At 45.2% G+C, this 24015-nt stretch overlaps 1 protein-coding gene across 2 annotated transcripts in view; it reads right to left on the reverse strand.

The window, feature by feature from the left end:
• The window catches only part of plxna4 (plexin A4), a 203057-nt gene that overhangs the window by 56087 nt on the left and 122955 nt on the right, over window positions 1–24015 (reverse strand). For both annotated transcript variants that reach the window (XM_030113595.1, XM_030113596.1), the window contains exons 5-7: window positions 17713–17813; window positions 4085–4208; window positions 672–825 (exon numbers count right to left, since the gene is read on the reverse strand). In XM_030113595.1, the coding sequence (XP_029969455.1) occupies window positions 672–825; window positions 4085–4208; window positions 17713–17813 (379 nt within the window). The remainder of the gene's footprint in view (window positions 1–671; window positions 826–4084; window positions 4209–17712; window positions 17814–24015) is intronic.

Genomic DNA, 24015 nt, shown 5'->3' on the forward strand with positions numbered 1-24015 from the left:
TTCAAAGTATGACAACTGGAATGTGTCAGCATGAAAACACGGATCGGTTACCTGCAGACTAACTTTGTTTTATTACACTTAGCCAACCTGAGAGACTGGGGCTGAGGAGCTTGAGGGGGAAAAACAAAAAAAAAACCTTCTTTGCGTGTGAAAAAATATTTTAAAAATGGTGACATTGACTGTGGGGAAACATGTAATCTCCAGGCTAAATGTCACTGATAAATCGACTCGGCTTCCTCCTTTTTGTTTTGGGGTCAACTGGGGTCTCTCGACTGTCTCTGGAGCGCGAACACACCGAGGAAAGGGGGGTAAATAAATCCCGGCGCTGACTAATAACTCGCGTTCATTCAATTACTAAACATGTCCTGAGGCTGCGCTGCGAGGCCCGCTGAGTTACTGATGGCAGAGCGAAAACAAAAATTCCCTCATCGCCTTAGGACTAGAGAGCTTCTGACTGAAGGGAAGTCATCCACATCAATGGCTGCACGGAGGTGTGTTTAGTTTCAACAGGTGTGTGTGTGTGTGTGTGTGTTCAGCTTTGCTAATATTATCAGTCGCACTTCTCTCGACGGTGCAGTTTTCCACACTGTCTTGAGGCAGACGTCTCAACGCCGACACACACTTCAAGGCTGTGTGTCTCGTTCCCGGAGCGTCGCTTTGCAGCTTCTCACCTTTATCCACGATGATGCGGGGCATTTCCTTCTCGGCAGGGGACGAGCACTTGATCCGGTTCCCCTCCACCAGTCCGTTCATCTCGGCGAGGTCCTCGAAGGTGCAGTTGACCCCCGCGGAAAGTTCTGGGACATTATGGGCCTCCAGCACCAGCTGTGGATAGGAGGACAAAAAACAAAGTGTTTAAAGTTATCAGTGTTGTGTGCAACAATATATGAAGCAGTTATAAAACGCACAGATAAGTGGTTAGCAGCTCTAATACAAGATATACAGAGTTTTAATGGCATCACATAAAATTAAATTTTATCTAAAGATCACAATTTAATTGATATTTTAAGTATGTGTCACTTTTTAAGAGTTTTACTCTTTATTTATGGTTATATCCATCCTCTACACTGCTTCATCAGAGCGAGGGGAGCAGGGTGTTGGAACAGATCCCAGATAACTGTGGGCGAAGGCGGGGTGCGTCCTGGACAGGATGCAAGCCGCAGAGAGCCACACACGTAAACACACACACACACACACACACACTGACAGGGAATTTACATAGATACACTGAACGCACGTTTTTTTTTTTTTTTTTTACTGAAAACTGAAAATCCACTAAACCACATTTAATTCCAATTTTTCAACCAATTAAAAACAATCTCAGTCATTACTCTGGAAATGTACATGTGCATATGGGTGTGCACACATACAGGTTTTCAGAGAAAGTTGCTGTTAACTGTAAACATCTTTGCTCAGGGCCGAGACACATCTGCGGCCACTTCAGCTCCATCTTGGAGCCAATATGTTTGATCAAATCTGACAGTAACACAATGTTTCTGGAGCAGGGAACAGCTGCGAGGTGGAGTCTCGAGTAAATATTCATCTGCAGGGTGTCGTCTCCGGCCGGAGGAGCCACTCGTGGACCCTTGGATGAGCCATTGTTTGACATATCCGGCGCAGACATCCAAACATTTAAAAAAAAAAAAAAAAAAAGAAAATCACTCTGACATTGATGCACAGATGGACTTTAAATCAGTGTCATCTTGATAAAGCCACATCGGATGACCGCAAACACCTTTTCCAGCGACGTCTGGCCTTTTGGCGTCTATACGTGCGAAAAGCGTTTCATAAAGAAAGGGCACGTCGTAACGTGAAGCCGGTGGACCGAGGTGCACAGTGATTTAGAGGAGAGAGAGCGGAGCCGTGCAAACTGCTGGACGGCGAGTGAAAGGAGGTCTAACAGAGAGAAAGAATGCAAATGTTCCCTCTACATGTGAAAGTGCTGTGTCAGCTCTCTGCACGCCTCGGGAAAATGACTTCAGGTGGAGCGCAAGGTGAGAAAAAGCGCTGTCCTTGAAAAGAAGTAGGAAAAAACGTGGCTGTGGAGGCAGGTGGAGTAGGGTCAAGACCAAAATATACATATTGATGAAAAACTGCGCGGAGGCCTTGGTCCGGGCATTGATTTGATGCTACGCTCATAGTATACCTGCGCTCTGACGCTGTGACGCCGAGCGCTGCCTCAGCGGCGGAGAAGGGCTGACCCGCGCTGTTTTTATATTGCTGTTTAATAAAAAGAGGGCAGCGGCGGCGTGAACAGATGCACGCCGTCCCAGCGTTAGACGGACAGGGCACGACCCAGCGTCTCTTCGCAATTGACCCCCTCAGCCTCGTCTTTCCTCGCTTTTATTTATTCCTACTGTTAGGGAGCGACTGTGGCAGGACCCAGAGTTTCTTCAATTATATTTAGAGTAGTCACAGCTATGCCCAGCCACTACAGCGCTGAAAAAAATGTGAAAATAACATACTTATGTGAAGAAAAACATACAGAAATGATCCTTTTTGACCCACGGCTGTCTCGGCTGATCAGGTGTTGTTGGATAAAGTATAAAGTGAAACGACTTTTCTATTTTCAAATGTGTGAGCAGACAATTTTTTGCAGTTTCTTTTATTTTAAGCTTTCTTTTTAGCTTTAGAGATGAACACTTGAACTGCACTGTGCACTTGAATACAGGCAGTTTGTCGTAGGGCTTGCAGAAACTTTTCATAAATGACCGAAGGGAGCATTATAAGTCAGAGAAAGTAATGTTCTCTCGGCAGGGATGTGTCCTTGTTTCTCAGAAGAGTTCCCGCGCCACATCTATCCAAACAAATATTTAATAACAGAAAGGTCAAGGAGGAGCCCCCGCGCTTTTTACGGAAGCCTCTGCCCAGCATTAAGGCGGACGGGGTGTGTGTGGTAAAAGGTTAAACACTCTCTGAAGACTCGGGTTTGAGCAACGCCACACACCCACATCCACATCAATGAATATCATTACAGTGAAGCAGGAGTGTATTTTGGAGAATCAACCGCTCACCTGTGGCCCCTCAGAGCAGCACAGATGCAGAATGGAGAATTATGCGCCCGGCAGGATTATGGCTTTCAAAACCATTTAGGTTTAAAGAAGAAATGTGGCATCACCAGTGAGGTTCAATGTCACTGTCTTGATTTTTTTGGGGGGAGTTTCAATGGAGAAATAGTGCAAAGCTAGAAAAAAAAAAAGAAAAAGATATAGCACAATATGTTCTGGCACAACAGGCTTGTCCTGAACACGGAGTACCGTCACACACACATCACAAGCCATTTGTCCCGGAGTCTCCGGTCAGGCTGGATTCAAGAGGATGCAGCAGGGAAACAAATACAGCTTTTACATTCGACAGATTTCACTCCGCCGTGACAAAACGCCGCTGTGTCACACATTTCTGCATTCGGCTAAAAAAGAGGAGCTGGCTCTGTCTGAACGTTGAAGTTTCTCAGAAACGCAGCTCTAATCAATACACTTACAGTAAACAATCAGAAACAATTCAGCCTCTTGAACGCTGGCAGCTGTTTGAGAATGAAATGTCCAGAAGGGAAAGCGCTGCTGCCTTTAGCTGCCAACAATTACAACAAACACAGCTGAGCTCAACTCTCCGCTGTTCATGATTGTTGACATTTGTTCTGGGGTTTTTTTTTCTCCGGGCAGGACTGGAGGTTGTAGGTCAGGATTCGAAGAAAGCGTGTTGGCAGGCGGTAAAAATGATATAAAGCAGGATTATATGGTTAACACTGACTACTAATCAGTATTTGGAGCCTAATTACATCGTATTACAAATCATACTTGAGAGTGTGATATTGTCAGTCTGCCAGACTACATTTTCTCTCTGAGAAAATATATTTCAATTTCCTGACTATTTATTACAATTTGGCTTCATTTAAATAATTTCCCCTTGGCTTCAGAGTTTCTTTTTTTCTGGAAGAAGAAAAATAAATGGAAAAAAAACTACAATTTGAAAAGTGATGAACATGACAATTGTGACAGAAACTTCACGATGAGGCAAAAACTCTCAGTTTCAAACCTCGAAACAAATGATTTTTTTTCTTATTTTTTTCCCCCCCTCCACTCACCGTGACACTGAACTGGGACACCGATATGTTGTTTGGGTGGACGCTGAGGCGCACACACTGCTTGATGTCCGACGCGAAGCGCCGGGGCTCCGACGAGCGCTCGCATTTCTCCTTCCTGGTGCACCTGGAAAAAAACACAAGAAGGGACGTTATTCACGGACGACAAACACACACACACACATGCGTGCACTGTGGTAACTCGAGCAGCGGTTTGCCCCTTTTCCACCTGCTGGCATCTGGGAAAGAGCGATTGTCCCGCCTCCTCCCTGACAGGTGGTGTTAGATACATTTATCATATTTCCTCCCTGGCAGCGAACCAGCTACAGTGGTCAGTGAATGGAGGCCCGGTCGCCCGGTGGGGGGGCTGCTGGGAGCAGTCGCTTTTAAAACAATGGCGGCTCTATATGTGGAAGAGGAGCCGGCCCGCTGGGGGAGAGGTGGGCCTTGTCTTTGTGAAGCCATCTTAATGACTGGCATTCACGGGCGATGCCAAACGCAGGTGGAGATGGATTACTCCGGCTCTTAATGCCAGACCAGGTGGTCTAATCCAGTCCAGAGTTGGAAGGCCGGACCCTTTATCCGTGTTGGAGGAATTTACTAACTCCCGTTTCCACGGTGATCCTCTGAAGAGCTGCAGGGTCTTCAAAGACACCTGGAAGAGCCGAGGCCCAGTTGGAAAGTCATTATCATCTTTCGAGTGGTTGACAGGAACTGATGGCTGATAAAAGGTTTTCTTTTTTAGAAATTCAGTGAGAAATGAACCAGACTGAACCGTGATACAGCCGTTTTTTTTTTTTTCTCTTTTTACACGCGCACAAACACACACTCGTTCTCATCTAATCCCCTCGTAAACTTATTCAAGTTTAATCCCCCATTGATTTAGACAAAAACTCGCAGCGCAATTAACAACCTGGCAAATCCACACAGCGCCCTCAAACTTCTTTGGAGAAGCAGAAAGACTGAAAAAAAAGAAAAGAAAAGAAAGGAGTCGTAATGAAGGAATGAAAGCGAGTCTTTCGAGGTGGTTGACGTCTGAGATACAGTAATACCTTATGCAGAAAGGAGCTTTCTCCCCTGAATTGCGCAGATTGAGGAAGGGTGGGTTCTGACCTGACATGAGAATTGTAAAGTTAAGCGGCCTAACGTGCGGCAAAGACGACAGACACAAAGAAAAGCAAAAGAAGTAATCTGTTTGAAAGAGAGCGGGAGGAGGGGGGGAGGGGAGGAGGAGCGCCGCAGAGAAAGCGGAAAAGAAAGCAGAAGAGAGGCGAGATTTAAAGGAATGCGGCCATTGTTGGCTTTTCTGTGAAGCTTTCCCTGCTAAGCCGGTTTGAGTAGGGGTTTAATCGCTTCAGGTTCCTTTGTGCTTTTCTATCAGTGATGTCTGCGCCGCCTTTTCTAGTGCTGATTTAATAAGTCCACATCATTTGAGTGGCCCTGAGGCAAACAATCCACATAGACACCCATTATTGCGCACGCTCACCTGCAAATATCATAACCGTACACACTCCTGTTAGAGAATGCCTGCAGGTCTCTTGTTTACACCGAGAAGAGAGCGCTTTCAAAGGAAGCAAAGAAAGAAAATGTATGTTTTTTTTTTTTAAATCGCATGAGTCTATAACGATGTTTTCTCCGTCTGATTGTATTTCTTGCTTGACGGAAGGATTGGGTATTGTGTTCTCCTATAAAAACCTCAGATTTAATGCCAAAACGACAAGCTGCGCCGCATTATTAACGTTTACTGGCATGTCTGTGAGTGAATCATCGCATTGGGAGACTGAATCATTCATTGCAAAACCATAAGTTAAAAAAAAAAAAAATGTGGAAAGAGAATCCCTGGAAACACTGGCAGGGTGAATTACAGGTATAAAAAAAACCCAAGAAAACATTTATAATATTATACGAGAAAGAACGGAAACATAATAGGCATTGATAACAACAAAATAGCATTAAAGCCGCAATAAATTAGTAAGACACACGGCTGCCCCCGGATTAGCTTCAATCAAACGCCGTCATGTGAGAGCAGAACTGTGCGTAGGAAGACACACTTCAAGGAAAAGCCTTCGGCCATGTATCGCATCAGTTCTCAACTCGCAGTCTTTTGTTGACATTGTGCAAATGAGATGCTAATAAATTCCAATTTACTGGTTATTTTTTCGAGTTCTAGTTTGGTGTTATTTATTAGACACGGGGTGTTTTTCTGCTGGTTGACTTTCACCTCTGCTTCTTTTGAAACAGTTTGGCTTCGTGTGACAATGGCAGACAAAGCTGCTCGAAAAGAAAATGTCTGTGAAAGCGTCAAAACACAGTGGCTTGGTAGGAATAATCGGACTATCAGAACAACTATGAGGCAGAAAAATTGAATTTAACACAAAAAAAAAGTAGAAAACCAGTTGTGACATTATCATACTAAGTATGTTTCTAATACATGAATTCGTGGTTGATTAATTCCTGTTGTGCCTTACTGAGACCACCCTAAACAATAGTGAGGAATGAAGGAATAATGATGCAAGAAAAGTGCAACAAAACTAAGAAGAAGAAGCAGGAGGGAGGCGGAGGAAGGAGGATGAGCTGCAAAGGCAATGTGAACAATTTTTAGGTTTTTAGAGGCTTTCATGAGTGTGAAGTATGAGAAATAATGGCATTGGCCAAAATTTGTTGCCCACACATTCTTGTTTTTTTTTATTTTTTTTATTTTTTAATTAAGTGTGGACATTCATAATATGCAGTCGCAATACAGCAAGAGATAAAGAGGCAGTGCGGGGGGAATAAAAGCAACGGCACCTGGCAAGGCTGGGCTGGAGCTAGTTTACGTTGTTTTATCACTCTGCATGAAACTGGGGATTGAATTTTTTCTTTTTAAAACTGTATTAGAATCTCTTCTCTTCCACGAAACACAGAAGTGCCAATAAAGTCAATCATGCACACTGAACAATGATGACAGTAATAATGGATGCTGGTGGACAAAACCCCTGGTTGAAGTCCAATCCTGAGTTGACGTGTTGCTTGTTTCAATTTCTGTCTACTGTGTCTAATGACTCATTCACAAGTAGGTGTGATCATCTGGCTCTCTGTTCTCTCCCATTGACCTATCGAGGGTATTAAAACAGTGCTATGAAAGATAATCAATAGCCAATTTTGTGTAAATGTCCAATTACTAATTCTGTCCTGAGAAAATTATGCAATCTATCCTGGTGTGTTTGTAGTGCCAGCTTGGGTTTTTGATATTTAAACATCATTGCCAACAGGTTTTACCATCTGTCTTGATGCCATTTCACTCCAACAGCGTCCACAGTGGCGTTGCATTTGCATTTCCTGAAAATCAACTCCTCTGTGAGGTTTTTATCACCAGAGATATTTTTGAGAAGAAGCTCTCAGTAGCAAAAGTTGTAATAAAGACTCTCCTTCATGCCGTAAAACATCCTCCAAAGAGTCTTTCTCACTTCTGGAACACAACATGGAAATCCAGGTCTCTTTCGTCTCTTTGTAGCCCCGTATTGACTGAAGCTTTCATCTCCTCCTCCGAGTCAGGAGGGCACACTCTCGCTGGTAAGCATGAAAAAGCCAACAGGTTGGATGTTAAACCTTTGCATCCCGTTCAGACAATGACTCAACAGGAGGAGGAAGCGCTTCCCTTCATCTCTCCATCTCCCTGCAGACGCTGCTTGTGTGGGATTCTCTCTGCCGGTTCGAGAAAAACCGCTCTATCGGCGAAGTGGAGACGAGAGGAGCTGCGCCAACCAAACATGAGGCATCCCGATGAAAAACAGGCCGACTCTCCTTCACCAGCGCAGGACAGCTGCTCACTTTGGTTTATACGGCGTTCACATCGGTGTGAGGGAGAAATTGCGCTGCTGACTTGTAGCTTCAGTGGAGGGATGCTGGAGATAATGCCGTGCACAGTCGGACTGATTTAAGAGGTGGGCCTTACCAGAGCAAAGCGCTGGATAATTGTTTTTCAATTACCATCCACATAGAACCTTGAAAGGGAAAAAGATTGCATCGTTTGTAACAATATGTAACAATCCCACCCTTTGTAAACATCAAAGAATAGAATGTTTAGCAAACCCCCGAGTTCAAAACGATTTAGATTTCAAATAACAGTCATAAAAAAAAACGGACTCCGGCTATCTTCTTCTTCTTTTTATTATTATTATTTCTGCTGTGAATTAGACGTCCAACATCTATTCATTTGGTTGGTAAACACTGAGCTTCTCTGACTGACTGGCGATGACGCATTATGAGGGAGCGAGCTGAAAGGATTAGATGGGCCCTGAATGGAAACTAATCTGCACTCTTGTTTCTCCCCGGCTTTGATAAGGTGACACAATTAGAGGGAGACGGTGGGGAGAGCAGAATTGCATTTTTCACTTTGGCAATTGTTGCTGATGAGGTTGTCAGGGCCATTCAGAACGAGATGGTTTTACTGATAACCCACTTCATGTTGGAATATACTGTGTTCCATCAGGGCTATTTGATCTTCTAATTTACATCAGGTCCAAATCAATACAAGCATTTTTTATATACATGCATGCAATCAAATTACCTTGAGAGAAGATTCAAAATCCACATAGAAAGGAGTTAGTCTTTCCCAAACGTAGCATATTCTTATTTCTGAGGAATGTAGACATAGTGTGAGCAGATCCCTCCCTCCTGACTGGAAGTGGAGTATCAGTGGGGCACAGGTTGCATGGCTCAGGGGAGCGTAGAGAAAGTGTGCACTAAAGACAGGGTGCAGATGTATTCGGCCATGTGAGACTTCAGGTGTAATGCATATCTAATGTAAGGCATATGGAGAAGGTCAAGCGGGCTGGGAAATGAAAGCTATTAAATTCTCACAGAGCCGGAGTCCGGCTGTCTTCGGCTCCGTCAGGAAAAGAGCCGAACGCGTGCGAACACGCACAAACGGGCGGCGCACACTTCTACATCCCCGAATGTAAAAAAGCCGGTAAACGAAGATACATGTGAGAACCATACGGGCACAAACACAACCAGTCAATAAACAAGTAGATTAAAAAAAAAAAAAAGAAGGTAGAAATCCCTTGTTCAAATTTCATTAGCTATTAGAGTATTTGTTGTACGTTACGCCGCAGTCCTGCTTGTGGAAAATCAATGAACAAGAATTAGGCACTGTGTAAGTCCGAGTGGAACCCAATTACAACACGGCCCATGCATCATCAGACACCGCATGGAATCCATACATACTAATAGCCCCGGGCTGTGTACGTTACTGTAGGGCAGGGGAGATCCAGTCACGAGACACAGCTACGTTTCACTTTTATATATGAGCGAATATGCAAAGGTTTAACAGAAAACACACACACACTAACACACACACAGTCCGTGCCTCCTCCTGCTATCATTAAGAGTGGTGGTCTCCACCGAGCAGAAATCCGCGTGAAGGGACTGGCGGGAGAGTCATTACCTGGCCCACTGGCCATGACCCTGTTGCTATAGTTTGTGTGGACACACATGCACTCTCTCACACACAAATGAACCCACACACACACACCCCCACACACACACACACATGCAATCAGTCTCTCATACGGTCATACCTGAAGACACAGAAATTGCGGAGTGGCTGCCCTCAGGTCTAGAAATCTCTCGGCTATCCCCCTTTGCATACGACCGACGCGAGAACACCAGCTGAGCGGAAAATTATGCGGTAACACTGCTGCAGAGAGTTTGCGAAAGGTATGAGGCAAAAAATGAAACAAAACAATCTCCTAATGTGCACGCGAGGTAGAATTACCGGCTCACCGCTGTACACCTCCGCTGACCAGTTAAGTCGCATTTTACACCCATGACTGCCCAAACAAATGTAAAAAAAAAAAAAAAAAAAAAGAAAAAAGAAGAAGAAATATGGAAGAATGAAGAGTGCCCTTCATCGTTTTTCTTATTCATTTCTGAATTCTTCAGCTATGGTCACAAGCGTGTTGAGGTTAACTCAGTTCTGAAGAAATTCCCCGGGTTTTCTACCCGTAATGCATCCAGGGTGACGACGCGGACACATAGAGAGCCTTTTATAAAAACACATCCTGACGGGCTCACTCTCGACCTCTGGGCATAAAGGAGTAATGGTCAAAAGCTTTGCCACTGACTTCCTTCGCTGCTCTTTCTCTCACACCCAGAGCCACTAACAAACAGCCCCCTGGCTGAAGGTGGCATGGTGTGCAGCTCTTATTAGGCTGTTTATCTAGCATATGTGATGCCTCTGTTGCCCCTGAGGAAGCCATTAGGCCAGACTCTCAGTATTAAACAGCTTTATCTGGAAGTATGTGTGTGTGTGTGTGTGTGTGTGTGTGTGTGTGTGTGTGTTGGAGAACAAAAAGCTGCAGAAACACTGAACAGGCAGACAATAAGTTGCATTTCATCAACTGTTTTCCTGGATTACAGTTTAATCATGTTCGTTCATGAATGTAATGGAAAAAATAAATAAGAATTTATGCAACAGAGTCGTGACAGAAACTGATGCAGCATCTTCAGCTCTTATCCTAAATCACAACTTATTGCTACTTTGATAAGTGCTACTGCTGCTCATATGGGTTAAAACAGGCATTCAGATTCAAGAAATAATAACAGAGTCATTTCAAAACATGCTATATATCTTATTTATTACTACATCGACACAAACTGACCTCAGTACGACAAACACAAAGGGAGAAATGATATCTTATTATCTTTCAGTGATGAGGGTTTCATAACTGTCCTTGAAGATGATAGCAGCAGACCTTTTTTTTCCCTCCTCCTTTATAATCTCAACGGTCCATCTGGCTTTTATCTTTGCCTTGATGGTGTTATGATCTTCAACTTTAGACAGCAACATATACTGATATTGATCCAGAGAGTCGATACCCTGCGTGCAGAAATGAGGTGTTTATTCAGAGCCATACAGAGGCCAACGATAACTATACCTTCAGTATATGTGTGTTTTGCTTGTGCGGCTTGAAATTATACCTATTTGACAAAAAAATGGACTGTGAGTGAAATATTTTTTTTTTCCTTCTTTGGCTAATAGCATTTTGGAATAAATATAAATATCTTCATTTATCTTTTTGAAGCCTCAGATTAGGATTTAAACATCCAGACGTGATACTGGATACATCTCAAACTGAACCGCTAAACTGTAGCCGAGATGATGGTTTGTCACATGAGAGGTGACCTGCATGAGCACCTTTCTGCAAAAGTCAAGATGATCCGTGTGTGTGTGTTTACCTCCACATCCTCCACTAGAGTGCCCACTTGTAGAGTAATTTATGCTCCTCGTGAGAAGATTTCTAATCCTCGCTCTCCTTTACTCTGAATCTATATAACCTCTCGTCCCGCCCGCCGCCCTCACCGCTCGGAATACATCACAATATATCTCCGCTTCCTTGGCCCGTCACATCTCTCATTCATCGTCTCTGTCTCATGTCAGGCCCGGTGTCTGGTTCATGCTCCGCCGGACAGCAGCAGAAGTGTGTGTGTGTGTGTGTGTGTGAGTGAGCTTGTGCAGGCCCATTTCCCAGTGTCTGTGTTTCCCTGTGTGTGCGGGCGAGTGACAATAGGTGACAGTGAGCAATGGTCCTGACTTAAAAGTGGGTGTGTGGCTGTTGTGTGTGTGCAGGTGTGTGTGTGTGTGCCTTCACACTATGATGGTGACAGTTGAGAGGGAACTGGGATGTGCAGCGCTCCGTTCCATCCTGATGCCCCTGTCACTTCCTGGCCTTGTTCCTTTCCCTCAACTCGCCTTAGTGCCCACCAAGAGGTGGAGGCTGAGGGGAAGGGGTGAAGCCAGTCGCCCATACACGGGGGACGGCCGTCCTCCCCTGAGCTCAGACTCCAGAGCAATCCCACCAACACCGGAACCTCAAGATTGAAGAAACAAGTTCGGATGACTACAACTTTAAGAGCTGGTGGAGCTGTTTTGGAACACAGTACAATGTTGATCCAAGTTTCTCTCAAATATACGATGCTGTTGTGTTTGCAAAAAGCTTCAAGTGGCTTAAATTGGACTCAAGAATCATATGGGTCAATACTAATACGGAGTTGTAAAGTGGTGCAGGAATCCGAGGATGTTTCTATCTGCAGAATGCATCGCACAGACTTTCCCTCAGTGGATTCAGGAAATGGTGAAACTGAAATGAATTACCGGCGATTTCCTCTCATGGGAACCTTCATCAGAAACAGCTGATCTCCCAAGAATCAAATGCTCATGGGTTAGTTTTTCAGTGGACTTCAACATGAAAAAAATGCCACTCCTTAATATAACAAGACTCCTTTTCCTTTTTTTTTTTTTTTTTTTTTGCAGAAATGTGTTTTTTCCTTCTTGAAAACACTGGTAGAGACTCCACCAGGCTGCTGACGGTCACTGCAACCAAACAAGACGAATCCTTGGCAGAATTCTAATTTCTCCGCTGTGGTTTAATTAGCATTAGTGTGGCATACCACAGTAATGAGCATACTGAGGTAACGGATGGCTGTGAGCACAGCGACAGGTAGAAGTGGTGCAGAATTAATGTGGAAAAAAGGGAGAGCGAGAGAGAGAGAGAGAGAGCGAGGGATGGAGGGAGAGAAAAGAGAAAGAAGAAACATCCAACGGATCTGCCAATTAGCTCTTCCCTCCGAAAAGGTTATTCGTTTGACAGCGCCAAAGACATCTTGGGAATACAAAGGACTGAAAAGACAAGACGCTCTGCAGCATGACTTGCAAGTTTTATCAGCCATTTTGTGTGTTTACTTATGACTTCCTGAACTTTTCCTATCGTCCTAATAAGCTCGTAAATATGTCTGACGAGTTGTTTATTAAGGTGTGACGGCGCGTGCAACTTCGCGAACGGGTCTGGATCCCGGGGGGGAGCTGTATGGTCGCCAAATAAGACTGTAAAAGTTATAGTGTAAATTCAAAACCATCAAATCTTCCGGTACCCATCATCAGGATCCAATGATTCATAACGACAGGCCGGTATATTACAGCTGTAAAAGCCGTAGAGATTTACTATTGATGGCATCAACAGACCTTAACTAATGAACTAGTAGAGGGCATTTGCCTGTAGCCAGTGTAGCCAATAAAGATGGCTTTACTGTCCCCATTCCAGTTGAGGGACAAAGGATCGATGCTTATAAGAGTTAGAAGGAACAGGAGGGTGATGCTGGAGTGGCATACACACATCTTATATGCAAAGATACGGACAGAAAACGACTACAGAATGGAGTGCAGATAATATATACACACGTTAATATGCAAAAAACAAAATGTACGGTGGGAGCCGAAGAGCGATCTGAACGATCGGTAAGACCGGAAAATGGCAAGAGGGGAATGAAAGCATGAAGAAGTGAGGAAAGAGAGTGATTTGACTGTTCGGGGAATATATTACTGCTATCGCAGTGGAAAAGCAGAGATTGAGATATGTCAAACCAATTATTAATGTGACGATACCGCAACATTAGCACCACTTGCTCCAAATTGACACCGATATCAGCGGGTAATGTGAGATATTCTCAACACCCATGCCAAATATGATGACATTCATTTTGACAATGGTACTTCTCCAAATATGGTTTCCAATCTGTCTGGCTGTCACGCACGACAGGCCTGTTGACAGCCTAGTTAACTACTTACAAAAGTGACAGCTGACAGATTGACATTGCGGCGAGGTAACACACCTCCACCGCGGCTGGAGTTTTTCCGGGATACTGGATCACCGAGCCTCTGCTACTTCGCGGAAACAGTGGTTCTCTTTCATAATCACTTAGAGGTCATCTTGTGGAAGAGTTTTTCTTGAGGCACTCCCCTGGCTGACATTAAATTGCCACGGTGAGAAAAGAAGGGGATGATGAAAAGGGACGGCTGATGTGAGCGAAAACCTTCGCTCTCACCCACCGAGCTCGGCAGCCATTAGCATAAGTTGCGCAGCCCGGAAAGAGGAGCGAGCGCGAGCAGGACGAGACAGTTTAGCTGACAGGCGAGGCTCGACGTTTACATGAATCCTGTCAGCGGTCGCATCGGGGAATCTGACGGGAATTCGTCTTTTAGGCTTGAAGAACACAATTGATGGAAAAATAGCAGCGCGACGTCTTTATACACCCAACACGTTCAGAGCCAAACGCATTGAAGACATTCACCTCTCTGGAATAAATGGTCAGTGTCTGTCAAGGACAATATGACACATGCACGCACGTGCACACACACACACAAAGAGGTGCACCGTGCACTCCTGTTGATTTCCTCTCCTGTAATATTGATCGCCTCTCTTTTCTTCCCCTGGTGTTCTCTCTAACAGCTCCTCTCACCGATCTATAGAGTAAATAAAGGCAATGCTGATAGAGAAGAGAGAGAGAGAGATGGTGATTCTGCTTTTTTTTTTTTTTCCAGAGGTGATTTCAAGGTTGATTGGAAAGACAAACTATCTGGAAGAACAGTTTTGAAGAGGAACTTCTTGTGATCCTTCCCCCCTCAACACGTCTCCTTCACACACAGGAAATGAGAGCACGAATGAGTGGCTTTCCCGGTTTCTTGGGGTTTGGCTGTTTTATGCCACATGGAATGCATTTCTCAAGCTTCTAGCCTTTAAGTTTGCTTTAAACATTCCTTATAAAAGTAACTAACCTCTCACAGCAAGCAGCTGAACAGACACTTCTACTCTTTATCTCAGTAAAATAACTGATTTTATTCATTTGACAAATTCCATTGATGATTTTGTGGGCAAACTTCAACATCGTCATGAAGTTTGTAACAGCTTCAAAAGCTTTTTTTTTTTTTTTTTTTAACTTAATCTTTGACTGAACCACCTCGTTTCGGGGGAACATGCTGAGACCAGGATGTTTTGTTAAGCTTAATCTCCACCTTGACCCTCGCACCATCCGCTCTATCTGTAGTCATTCATTATAGCTGTCAATTTTGTTTTCTCACTTCTTAGAATAATCAAATAAGAGTGGTGGTCTGCTGCCAAGGCTCTCAGGTGAAGGTGAGTGGGGAGAAAAAGCGTGAACATTTTGTGTCTGCTGCATGTCAAACAGTGCTGCTCATGCTGAAAGTGCTGCGGAAGGGCTTCGGGTTAAGTATCTGCGTCCTTTGTTTTGTATGCATTACCCAGACCAGAACAAGGACACACTTAATAGAGTCCTACTGTCAATTTTATTTAATCTGTAAGCATGCTTCTTGGACTTTGGACACTTTTGATCTGTTAATTTTAGAGATCTTAAATATGCTAAAAGCAGATTATTGATTATTGAGATGACTGCATGTTATCCTTCAGTATCTTTGAAAAGGTTAACTGTGTGTACATTTCTGCCTTTGTGGGTCTGCTGGGATCTCTTCTATCAGGCTGTGAATCACGTCTGTTAATGGCTTTGCACTTTTACTGACCTCACATGACTGTCATTAAATAAAGTGGGCACTGGGAAGGAGTGTAACGATACACACATATTATTAACTGTTTTATCAGAGTGGGGAGTTGGCTTGGGGACCATCAAAGCATAATTTCCATGACCGTGTCGTCTCAGCGTGCCTCTTTATGTGTCCGGACAACTAATTATTTTCTTATTAGCCTCAAGAGAGCAGGGGAAAACTGACCTGTAGGGAAAAAGTGACATGTTCTAGCAAGATCTATGACTTGTGCGAGCTCTGCGTATGCATATTTGAATTCACAAACATCTGTATGTATGTGGCCGGCACAATGTGTGCAGTGCTTTCAGTAAGACGTCTGCCTGCCCACTGTCTTCTCGTCTTACCAAATATTTTCCACAATTTTCTGCTGAACCGTATTTGAGCATTCATATTTACAAAATTGGTGAGATGGAGGATATAAATGAGGCGTTCAGTTACAGCAAGACCCTGTAAAGAATTCACAAGCTGTGGGGTTTGAGAGCAATGAGGAGGGGGACTCTGAGAAAGGTAAGCGCCTGTGGTCGATCGGTCCCACCGGGTTGTGCATTTTACATGTGGTTGTGTGTTCCTGACTTTCGTGGACTCAGACGCAGACACACACCACTCATCTGAAAACTTTTTTTTTTTTTTGTTCTCTCTCTGCTCTTGTGACGGTCAAACATCCAGCAACCTGAGATCGAGCAAAACGACATTTTGGTTATTATCCACCCTGCTCTCCTGGTTTTATTCTTTTCAGGTGACACGTGTGTGTGTGTGTGTGTGTGTGTGTGTGTGTGTGTTAGGTGTGGAGTGAGCCAATTCTATCAGGCTAAGTGTGACAGGCCAATCTGTGGTACCCGGTTTGGTCCGACTGTGAGGAAGTCAAGAGTGTTAATGGGTTTATAGACACCAACACACACACACACACACACACACACACACACACACACACACACACACACACACACACACACACACACACACACGTACCATTAATCTCACACAGTAACAAAACACGCCCCTTAACAATATGAATGTGATCACACATTCACGCATGAGTGAGGCATGTGCCTTTGTTTATAACCTGTAAATCGTGACTCGTTACACTTTGCCTCGGTGGCCTGATGAAAATCCACGCTCACACTCGAACAGCTAAAGTTTATTTTTAATCGTTTGTCATTTCGCGCCCGTTTCCCACCTCCTCTCTCTCCCTACACTTGTTTTCTTCGGTATTTATATTTACAGGTATGTGTTTTCTTCCAGCCGGCTCGGTGACTTTCACCTGCGGCCATCTTCCCATTCATTTCTTGTTGGCTCCATCTCTCATTCTGTCTCCTCCTCGTTGCTCTCTCCGGACTCGGGTGTGTTGCCCTCGCACTCCCACCGCTTCTTCGCCCTCGCCGTGTCCTCCCCGGCGCCAGCGGGGATGAAGGTGCTAAATGTACTCAGTCTCACTCGCACGCACGCACCTACACACACGCGTAGACACGAGCGCACGCACGCTACCCCGGGGCTAGCACCAACACAAGAAACCAATTTTCAATTTACAGTGGAGTGAGAAATCTCACTGCCCCCAGCCAGCACTATCTCCTCCTCCAATCTTTAGGGACAAGGGTCTGACAGCAGCTGGGGTGTTCGTGAATGTGCGCCTGTCCGTCTGCATCCCTCGACGAAATGAGTGAAGCGAGTGTGTGAAAGAGAACCTAGTTAGCGAGGCAAAGTGAGACAGTTGTCATTAAAGGGGATAATCTCTGTGATCTCGTCCAACAGTTTTATACCATAACAAAAGCCATCACTCTGCTCGTGTCAACTCCTGAAGCTTGGCCCGGCGCCCATCCGAGCCTTGGCAGTGCCCAGCAGTGTCTGTGCTCTCACCAGGCTCTGGTTTCAGGGCTGGTAAACAATGCCAGTGGTTAGGTTTGGTAATGGATCTGAGGGGAGACGCTGGCACAAGGCTGAGCCCGAGGAAGCAATCTGAGACTTGGCCTGGGTTGGCTCGAGGTGTCCCTGAATGCTTAAGAGCTGCGGGGGATGGAACGCCGGGCACGGACCCAGGCGTCATGGAGGTAGGGGAGGCTAACGACTCGAACGCAGCACGCCCCAAAACGTCTGGTAGCTCGGTGGCTGAGCAGATTCTCTATCTGGGAAATGGTAATAATGAGTATTCATATGCATGAGAAGTGAGAGAATAACAGAAACACAGCTGTTTCTCGGATTGTTTATGAATATGTCTGCATATGTGTGTGTGTGTGTGTGTGTGGGTGACAGTTTTACTTACATGTTGTGAAGCACACACCACCCACAGTGAGGATCTCCCGAGCCAAGACACTCGCTGCAGGTTGAGTACTGACCGCAGGCCTCCACTGGCACCCTCGACAGCTGCCAAGAGAAACGGACCGAGGTTAAAACGCATCCTGAGCAGGCAGCAGGAACGAGAAAGGCGAGCGCAGAGAGTGTGAATCACCAGATATATTTGGTGTTTAAATAAAATGCAGAGTAAAGGCAGAAATGAAAAAGGCATCAGAACACTTGCTTCGTATAGGAGACGCATGAAAGCTTCTTTCTTATGAAGGTCTTAAACTTCTCTTTCAAGCTCTCAGATGAAGTGGACAGCGAGTAAAAAGTGAAGGACCAGGCATGAGATGGTGTAAGTGAGGAAGCAGCAGTCAAGAAGAGAAATAATTTAGTACGAGATTATCATCATTTTAATGTTATTTTGTAATAACTACACATTATCTGATACATCAAACGTCCAATGAAAGTATTTTACATCATCATGGACTTTATGAACACGTTACAGCGCGACAGTTTCCATCTTTTTCCGCTCCGGCTGGTTCCACATGGGACGGCGGTCCATCTACGATGATATATAGCCCTGCCAATTCAAACTGGCATTGATTGGCATTGATTGGCACTGATTGGCACGGGCCGTGAGTGACCAAGTGCAAGGGGCAGAGCCGAGGTGGATCTCAGACGTCCCCCTCCTCCCCGTCGCCACGGCAACAGCACGGCGCAATAATAGGTGTTGCGGGCGCTTTTGATTAATGAGCCGTCATTGGCGGATGACTGCTGTCACTCACGATGCTCGGTGATGACAGCGCCGGCAGTGAGACGGCCTCATCAGCGTGGGGCCGTTATGGAGATGATGAGGGGCAAAAAAGGGGGTCGGAGGGTGTGAGCCCGTCCCGGCGTATCCGCTACCGTTTCAACCTGATTCAGATGAAGATGAGATCTAAACTTACCAGACGTCCACCGGCATGCGAGGTGATATTGTCATGGACGTTTTTATCTGTTTTTCCAAACAGAATGCGGAGTACAAGAGGGAATTGCACGAAAACCAAAACCCTCACTGCGCTTCACTTTAACAGCAACATGCACACATGAGGCAGTTTATGTAAGAGGATGGAGCGTTAATTCAGTATTGGGAAAAAAAACCTTCTAAAGAAGATCTGAATATGGACCGATCCCAGTTTGAGACACATACATGGCAAGTCACGATGGCCAGGGATGTCATTTAGGTCTAAATTCAAACAAATCACCTCTGTGCTTCAGGGTACCGCCTACAATAGGTGCTCGAGATCAAATAATTTTATAAACAGGTCATGCTGTTTACATTTCGATGGAAGTAATATAATTATACGTGTCTTCACGGGACGTTTCAGTGACTAAATTCCTTATTTGAGGCTATGAAAGGACCATAATTACACCATGCAATGTAGGACATGAGTGAATGTAACAGGAGATCAGAAATTCCTATGCTTGGTGGTATCTCTGAAACGCAGACTGGCACTGACGGCGGTTCTCTCTGTTGGACGCACCGACTATCACACAGCACATCTTTGCCTGACAGCCTCTTTTTCAAATAAAAAAACACACACACACACACACATACACACCAAGTCAAGTCAGCTCTGCACACACTCGCAGCAGAAGTCACTTTGCATCACATGTGCACAGCGATACTGAAGTCAGACAGTGACACACTGCCATGACAGAGACGCTCTGAAAACCCACCACTACATCATTTTCTCTCTTACTTGCTACATTTATGCATCTTCAGTGTATCTCTGTGAGTACTATTAATAGCACACACACACACACACACACACACACAGTGGTACAGATTCACACACAGCTGAGTGAATTCAGGAGGGGCGTATTTCCTTGTCAAAGTCAAGAGGAATCCTGCATGCTATTACAGATTAGAGACAATACAGGTGCATCTGTGTGTGTGTGTGTGTGTGTGTGTGTGTGTGAGCGCTTTGGGGGGAAAATGGGTAGTATGTTTTGCCCTCCCTACTGTGTAGAGGCATATTTGCATTGAGTAGATAAAGGGAATGAGTTTGAGATGGAATCACTGAGATAGCGGAACAACAGTGTGCGCACATGATCGAACTCTGCGCTGATCTTCATTGCACAACGCATCTCACAAGACAGATGCGCTCCTCCTCTGTCACTCTCCGCCGGGCCTGCTTTCCCGCTGAAGATCCGCCATGGCCTCACCTCGCCGCCACCCGAATAACCTCCGCTCTGGAGAGACAGCCCGTCGTGATTGCCTATAAAGGGGGGGGGGGATTCGGCTAAAGCCTTATCGTAACAGTGCATGAAACCGCAATTTCTCTGTGTGTTTCCCTGTGTGACTTTATGTCATCTCTGCAGCCACGTCGCCGTGTCGAGCGGTTTGTAACCTGGCGATCCGCCGTAAAAGTTAAGCACCCGGGCAAAAACTGCAGAGGGGGAGATGCCGCCGTATCTGAACGCTTCATAATTTAACACTTCATCAGTGGCTGACATGCCGACGTGCACACAGGCATCCGCGAGCATCGAGAAAACACACAGCGAATTAGACGTAGACAGTGGGACGGGGTGGGGGGATGGAGGGGGGGGTGATGCCTATCGAGGGCTGCATCCAAGGGAAATGGTTTTGTCAACAGATAAAAACGCACAAAGACAAACACACACCGCATTCAAAGCCCAGCAGAAGAGACGGGTGCCAGAACGAGCCCTGTGTTCCAGAGCGCACGTCCTGATATCATTCATTCCCTCTCTGTTTCTGTCTGTCTGTCTCTGTCACTCAGGCGCTCTGAGGTGTGTAAGATCACACATTCATCATCTCTCCAGAGCCCTGGTTCCTCTATCTGGGCGCACACACACATACACACACACACACACTTTAGCAGGCAACACTTTTGTCTCCTCTTTTTATCAAAAAATTGAGGGATTTGGTGGCTAAACGACCCAGTGCACCCCTTGTCCCTCTCATCTCGATATCACATTCATTTCATGCTATCTTCTTGGCGGGGTTTTGCCAGTGAGGCAACCATTACGGCTCACTCACTATGACCGCGCTATCATATCAGCGGGGATAAATACAAAGGATGGGGTGCATGGCATTTATAATTCCCTCCTGTTTCAGGTGAGTAAATGACAGCCATTAAACCCTGCACTCTCCCCGCTCTAACAATGGGGAAAGATGGCAGCGTCTTTATGAAATTGTGCTTTTAAAAAAAGGCCGACATTACACAAGTGCTTAATGCTTTAATGCGAGAGGGGGAGGAAGATGAAGATGTGCTTCCTCGCTTGCCTTGGTGCCACAATGGCGTCGTTTTATATGTATACAGTTGATATACAGTGAGAGTGTGTTGCGTCTGTTGAAGGTGGGTGTCAACAGGAGAGAGTTCGAAATGTGACTTTCAGTATTTAATCACTCCAGCGAGATAAAGATTGACTTTGTTTTTCTTTCCTCTCTCCATCCTGTCTTCTCTGTATCCCCTCCTCCTTACATAACGCCGGCGGCCTTTAAGTCAACCTGCTGTGGGAAAGTGATCATTTATTAAATCTGCAGAGACTTTTATTATCGTCTAATTCCTCTGCCTCATCTCAATTCCTCTCTTTATCCTACTCTTTTCCTGCCCCCTCCACTTGTAATTAAACAGGGATTCCACCTGCAGCCAAACTGCACCACTCCAAATGAAAAGAGAGAGGGAAATTAGAGCGATAGTCCAATCCTGCCTTCCAGCCTGTAGGGCACACTGAACTTCTCTTATCTTTTCTCTTCTTCCCTCAGGTCGCCTTCGTCTTTTTCTCCTTCCGTGGCGTTAGCTTGTTCATTAGCTCAGCACAGCGCTGGCGGTTTTTTTCGCCAGTATTGGCCACGAAGAAGAAACTGATATGGAAATATTTTGTTAAAAGTCTGTAACGTAGCATCATCTGGTCTTATAAACCATCCCACAGATTTATTGCCGCTCACGACGGCAACCATCTACAGTTCAATACGCTCCAGTTGTGCTGATGACTCCAAGCAAATCCGCTACGATCATTAAACCTGTTTAGCGAGATGATTATTCATGTGCATGAGAGGGGATATGAATTTTAAATCCTGACTTGCTAATATCACAACGGGCTTGATATTTTTTAACCAATCGCCAATCAGCATTTGTTCAATAGCCCTCTTCCGGACGGAGGAAAGATTGACGTGGGAGTCAGATGAAGCGGGGGACACATCGGCGACCCACAGCCTCGTCACGGCCGACGCGCCGCTCAATCCGTCAAGCGCCAACCGACGCCGTCGTATCATAAACTCAGTTAACAAAGCGAGCCGGCGGCTGCAGCCGCAATATTGTTTTCATTTGACGTTCCAAAGGGTAAATGACAAAGCCATCCATTGCAGTGTCGGGAGTGTCAGCGCATGACAAACGACTCTGACGCGATCAATCATTTTCACTTATCCCTCCATTCCGAGGAGGTTAAGCTCACCGTAGACAAGACAAAAAAATAGCAGATAAACGAGCTTGAAGCAGTTTGATATTAACAATTTACAGAGTTGAAGTTTGTGCTTTATGTTGAATATTGGATATTGTTGAAATATCTCTGAGATTTTCTGAGATAAAAGCAAAAGCTAAGCTAAACGTCATGGTAATGTTGATGATATCCATCCATCCATCCGGTCAGCAAAGACAGAAATACAGTCAAACCCATTCACAATTTTATGCTGAGTTCATTCCAGATGGATGAACTGTGAGAGGAAACTGGAAAACCCAGAGCAAAAACCCACACACACGTGTACGCTCCGCACAGGAAATCCCCCCCGACGTCGGAAATCCTCCCTGTGATAGGAGAGCACTAAGCACCACACCGCCGTGCGGCTCGTATTGATGAAATGACATTCAGTATTTCCTATGACACACAAGAAGTGGACGGACAGAGTGGAATTCTGCACAGGCTGCATCTTCCCGCCTCGGGCCATAACACGGGGAGGGAAACAGATCGCGCAGCAGCACAGATGTAGCAGACAGCTTCAACTTCCCAACATGCAGACGGGAAATGATAAATGTTGACTCATATGAAGGACAAATTTCATGAAATGTGTCTGTAATTATTAAAGTTGTAGGAAGGCAGAAGGAGGAGGGGCAAAGGTAAAAGATGTGGAAAAGCCAAGACTCCCCTCCAACCTTGTCTGCCCCACTTTGTTGACACTTCCTCAGAAGTGCGTCAGGCAGCTGTGGCTGCAACACATCAGCTCTGTTCCCTCGCCTTGTTAGACCACAAGCCTGCAGCTAAACTGGGACACGGCGTAATATGCACATCTAAACACCTTCATAACTCTCAGCCGCGCACCGGAGGGGTGAGGAAGCCACACTCCGAGGAGTGCGGTAAAAAAGTTTCCCGCTGCTAGAAACTAAAGGATGCTGGTATTAAACATCTTTGATGAGATGCAAAGACGCGATACTTCCACAAATTGGCTTGTCGGATTCCCCTCAGGGGGTTTGGAACAGAAAAACGCGTTTGACTTTGAACGATCTCACCCCAGTATAGTACACATTTTCAATAATTCACACTTACAGATCTGCATTTGCTACACTGAACATCAATAATTTAGCACAATGGGTGTGCGGCAGGAGCAGCACTTCCCGGCAACAGTTTGCAGGCTGGATGTAAAGGCCCGAGTGTGTGATGAAGAAATTACTAAAGCATGAAAACCGTGTACGAGCACGCTGGATAAATTATAACCGCAGACTCACTGCGCACTGGCAACACGAGTTCGTGTATTTGCCAAGTTGCTGCAGGGTAACGGTATGGCTGTGGGAACGCTAAAGGAAAGGATCGAATGACTAAGACACAAACGCCCTCCAACTCAAGTCAAGTCTCAGCGCAGCCTGATGCTGAGTAATGGAAGGAGTCATTCACATTACTCTTACGAACAGGAGCAGCCAGGCGTTTGGACAATTTCCACAGTAGCGACTTTACAGGCAGTCGTAATAATTGGATGCTAAATATTTAATGAGGTGTTTATTTTCAATTTGGTTACATGGAGAAATTACAAAGTGTAACATTTAATGTAACTGTTGCTGTTCTATTCAAGAAATAGTCTCATTTGTAGAGATCTACTTTGTAGCGTTAGTCTTTACATTTCAAGCTGTTCTCTTCAGTCAGTTCAACTTTCCAGCATGTCGGCTTCAGCAACGTCATTATACAGTGAAGCCCAGCATACAAAAAAGGGAGCAGTGTTTCTCCTGGTGACAGATGTTTAACAGAGTCATAACCATCTGGATTGTCACAAATTCTGCTTCCTGAAAATGAT

Source organism: Salarias fasciatus, chromosome 17, assembly GCF_902148845.1.
Source record: "Salarias fasciatus chromosome 17, fSalaFa1.1, whole genome shotgun sequence".
Classification (NCBI taxonomy): Eukaryota; Metazoa; Chordata; class Actinopteri; order Blenniiformes; family Blenniidae; genus Salarias; species Salarias fasciatus.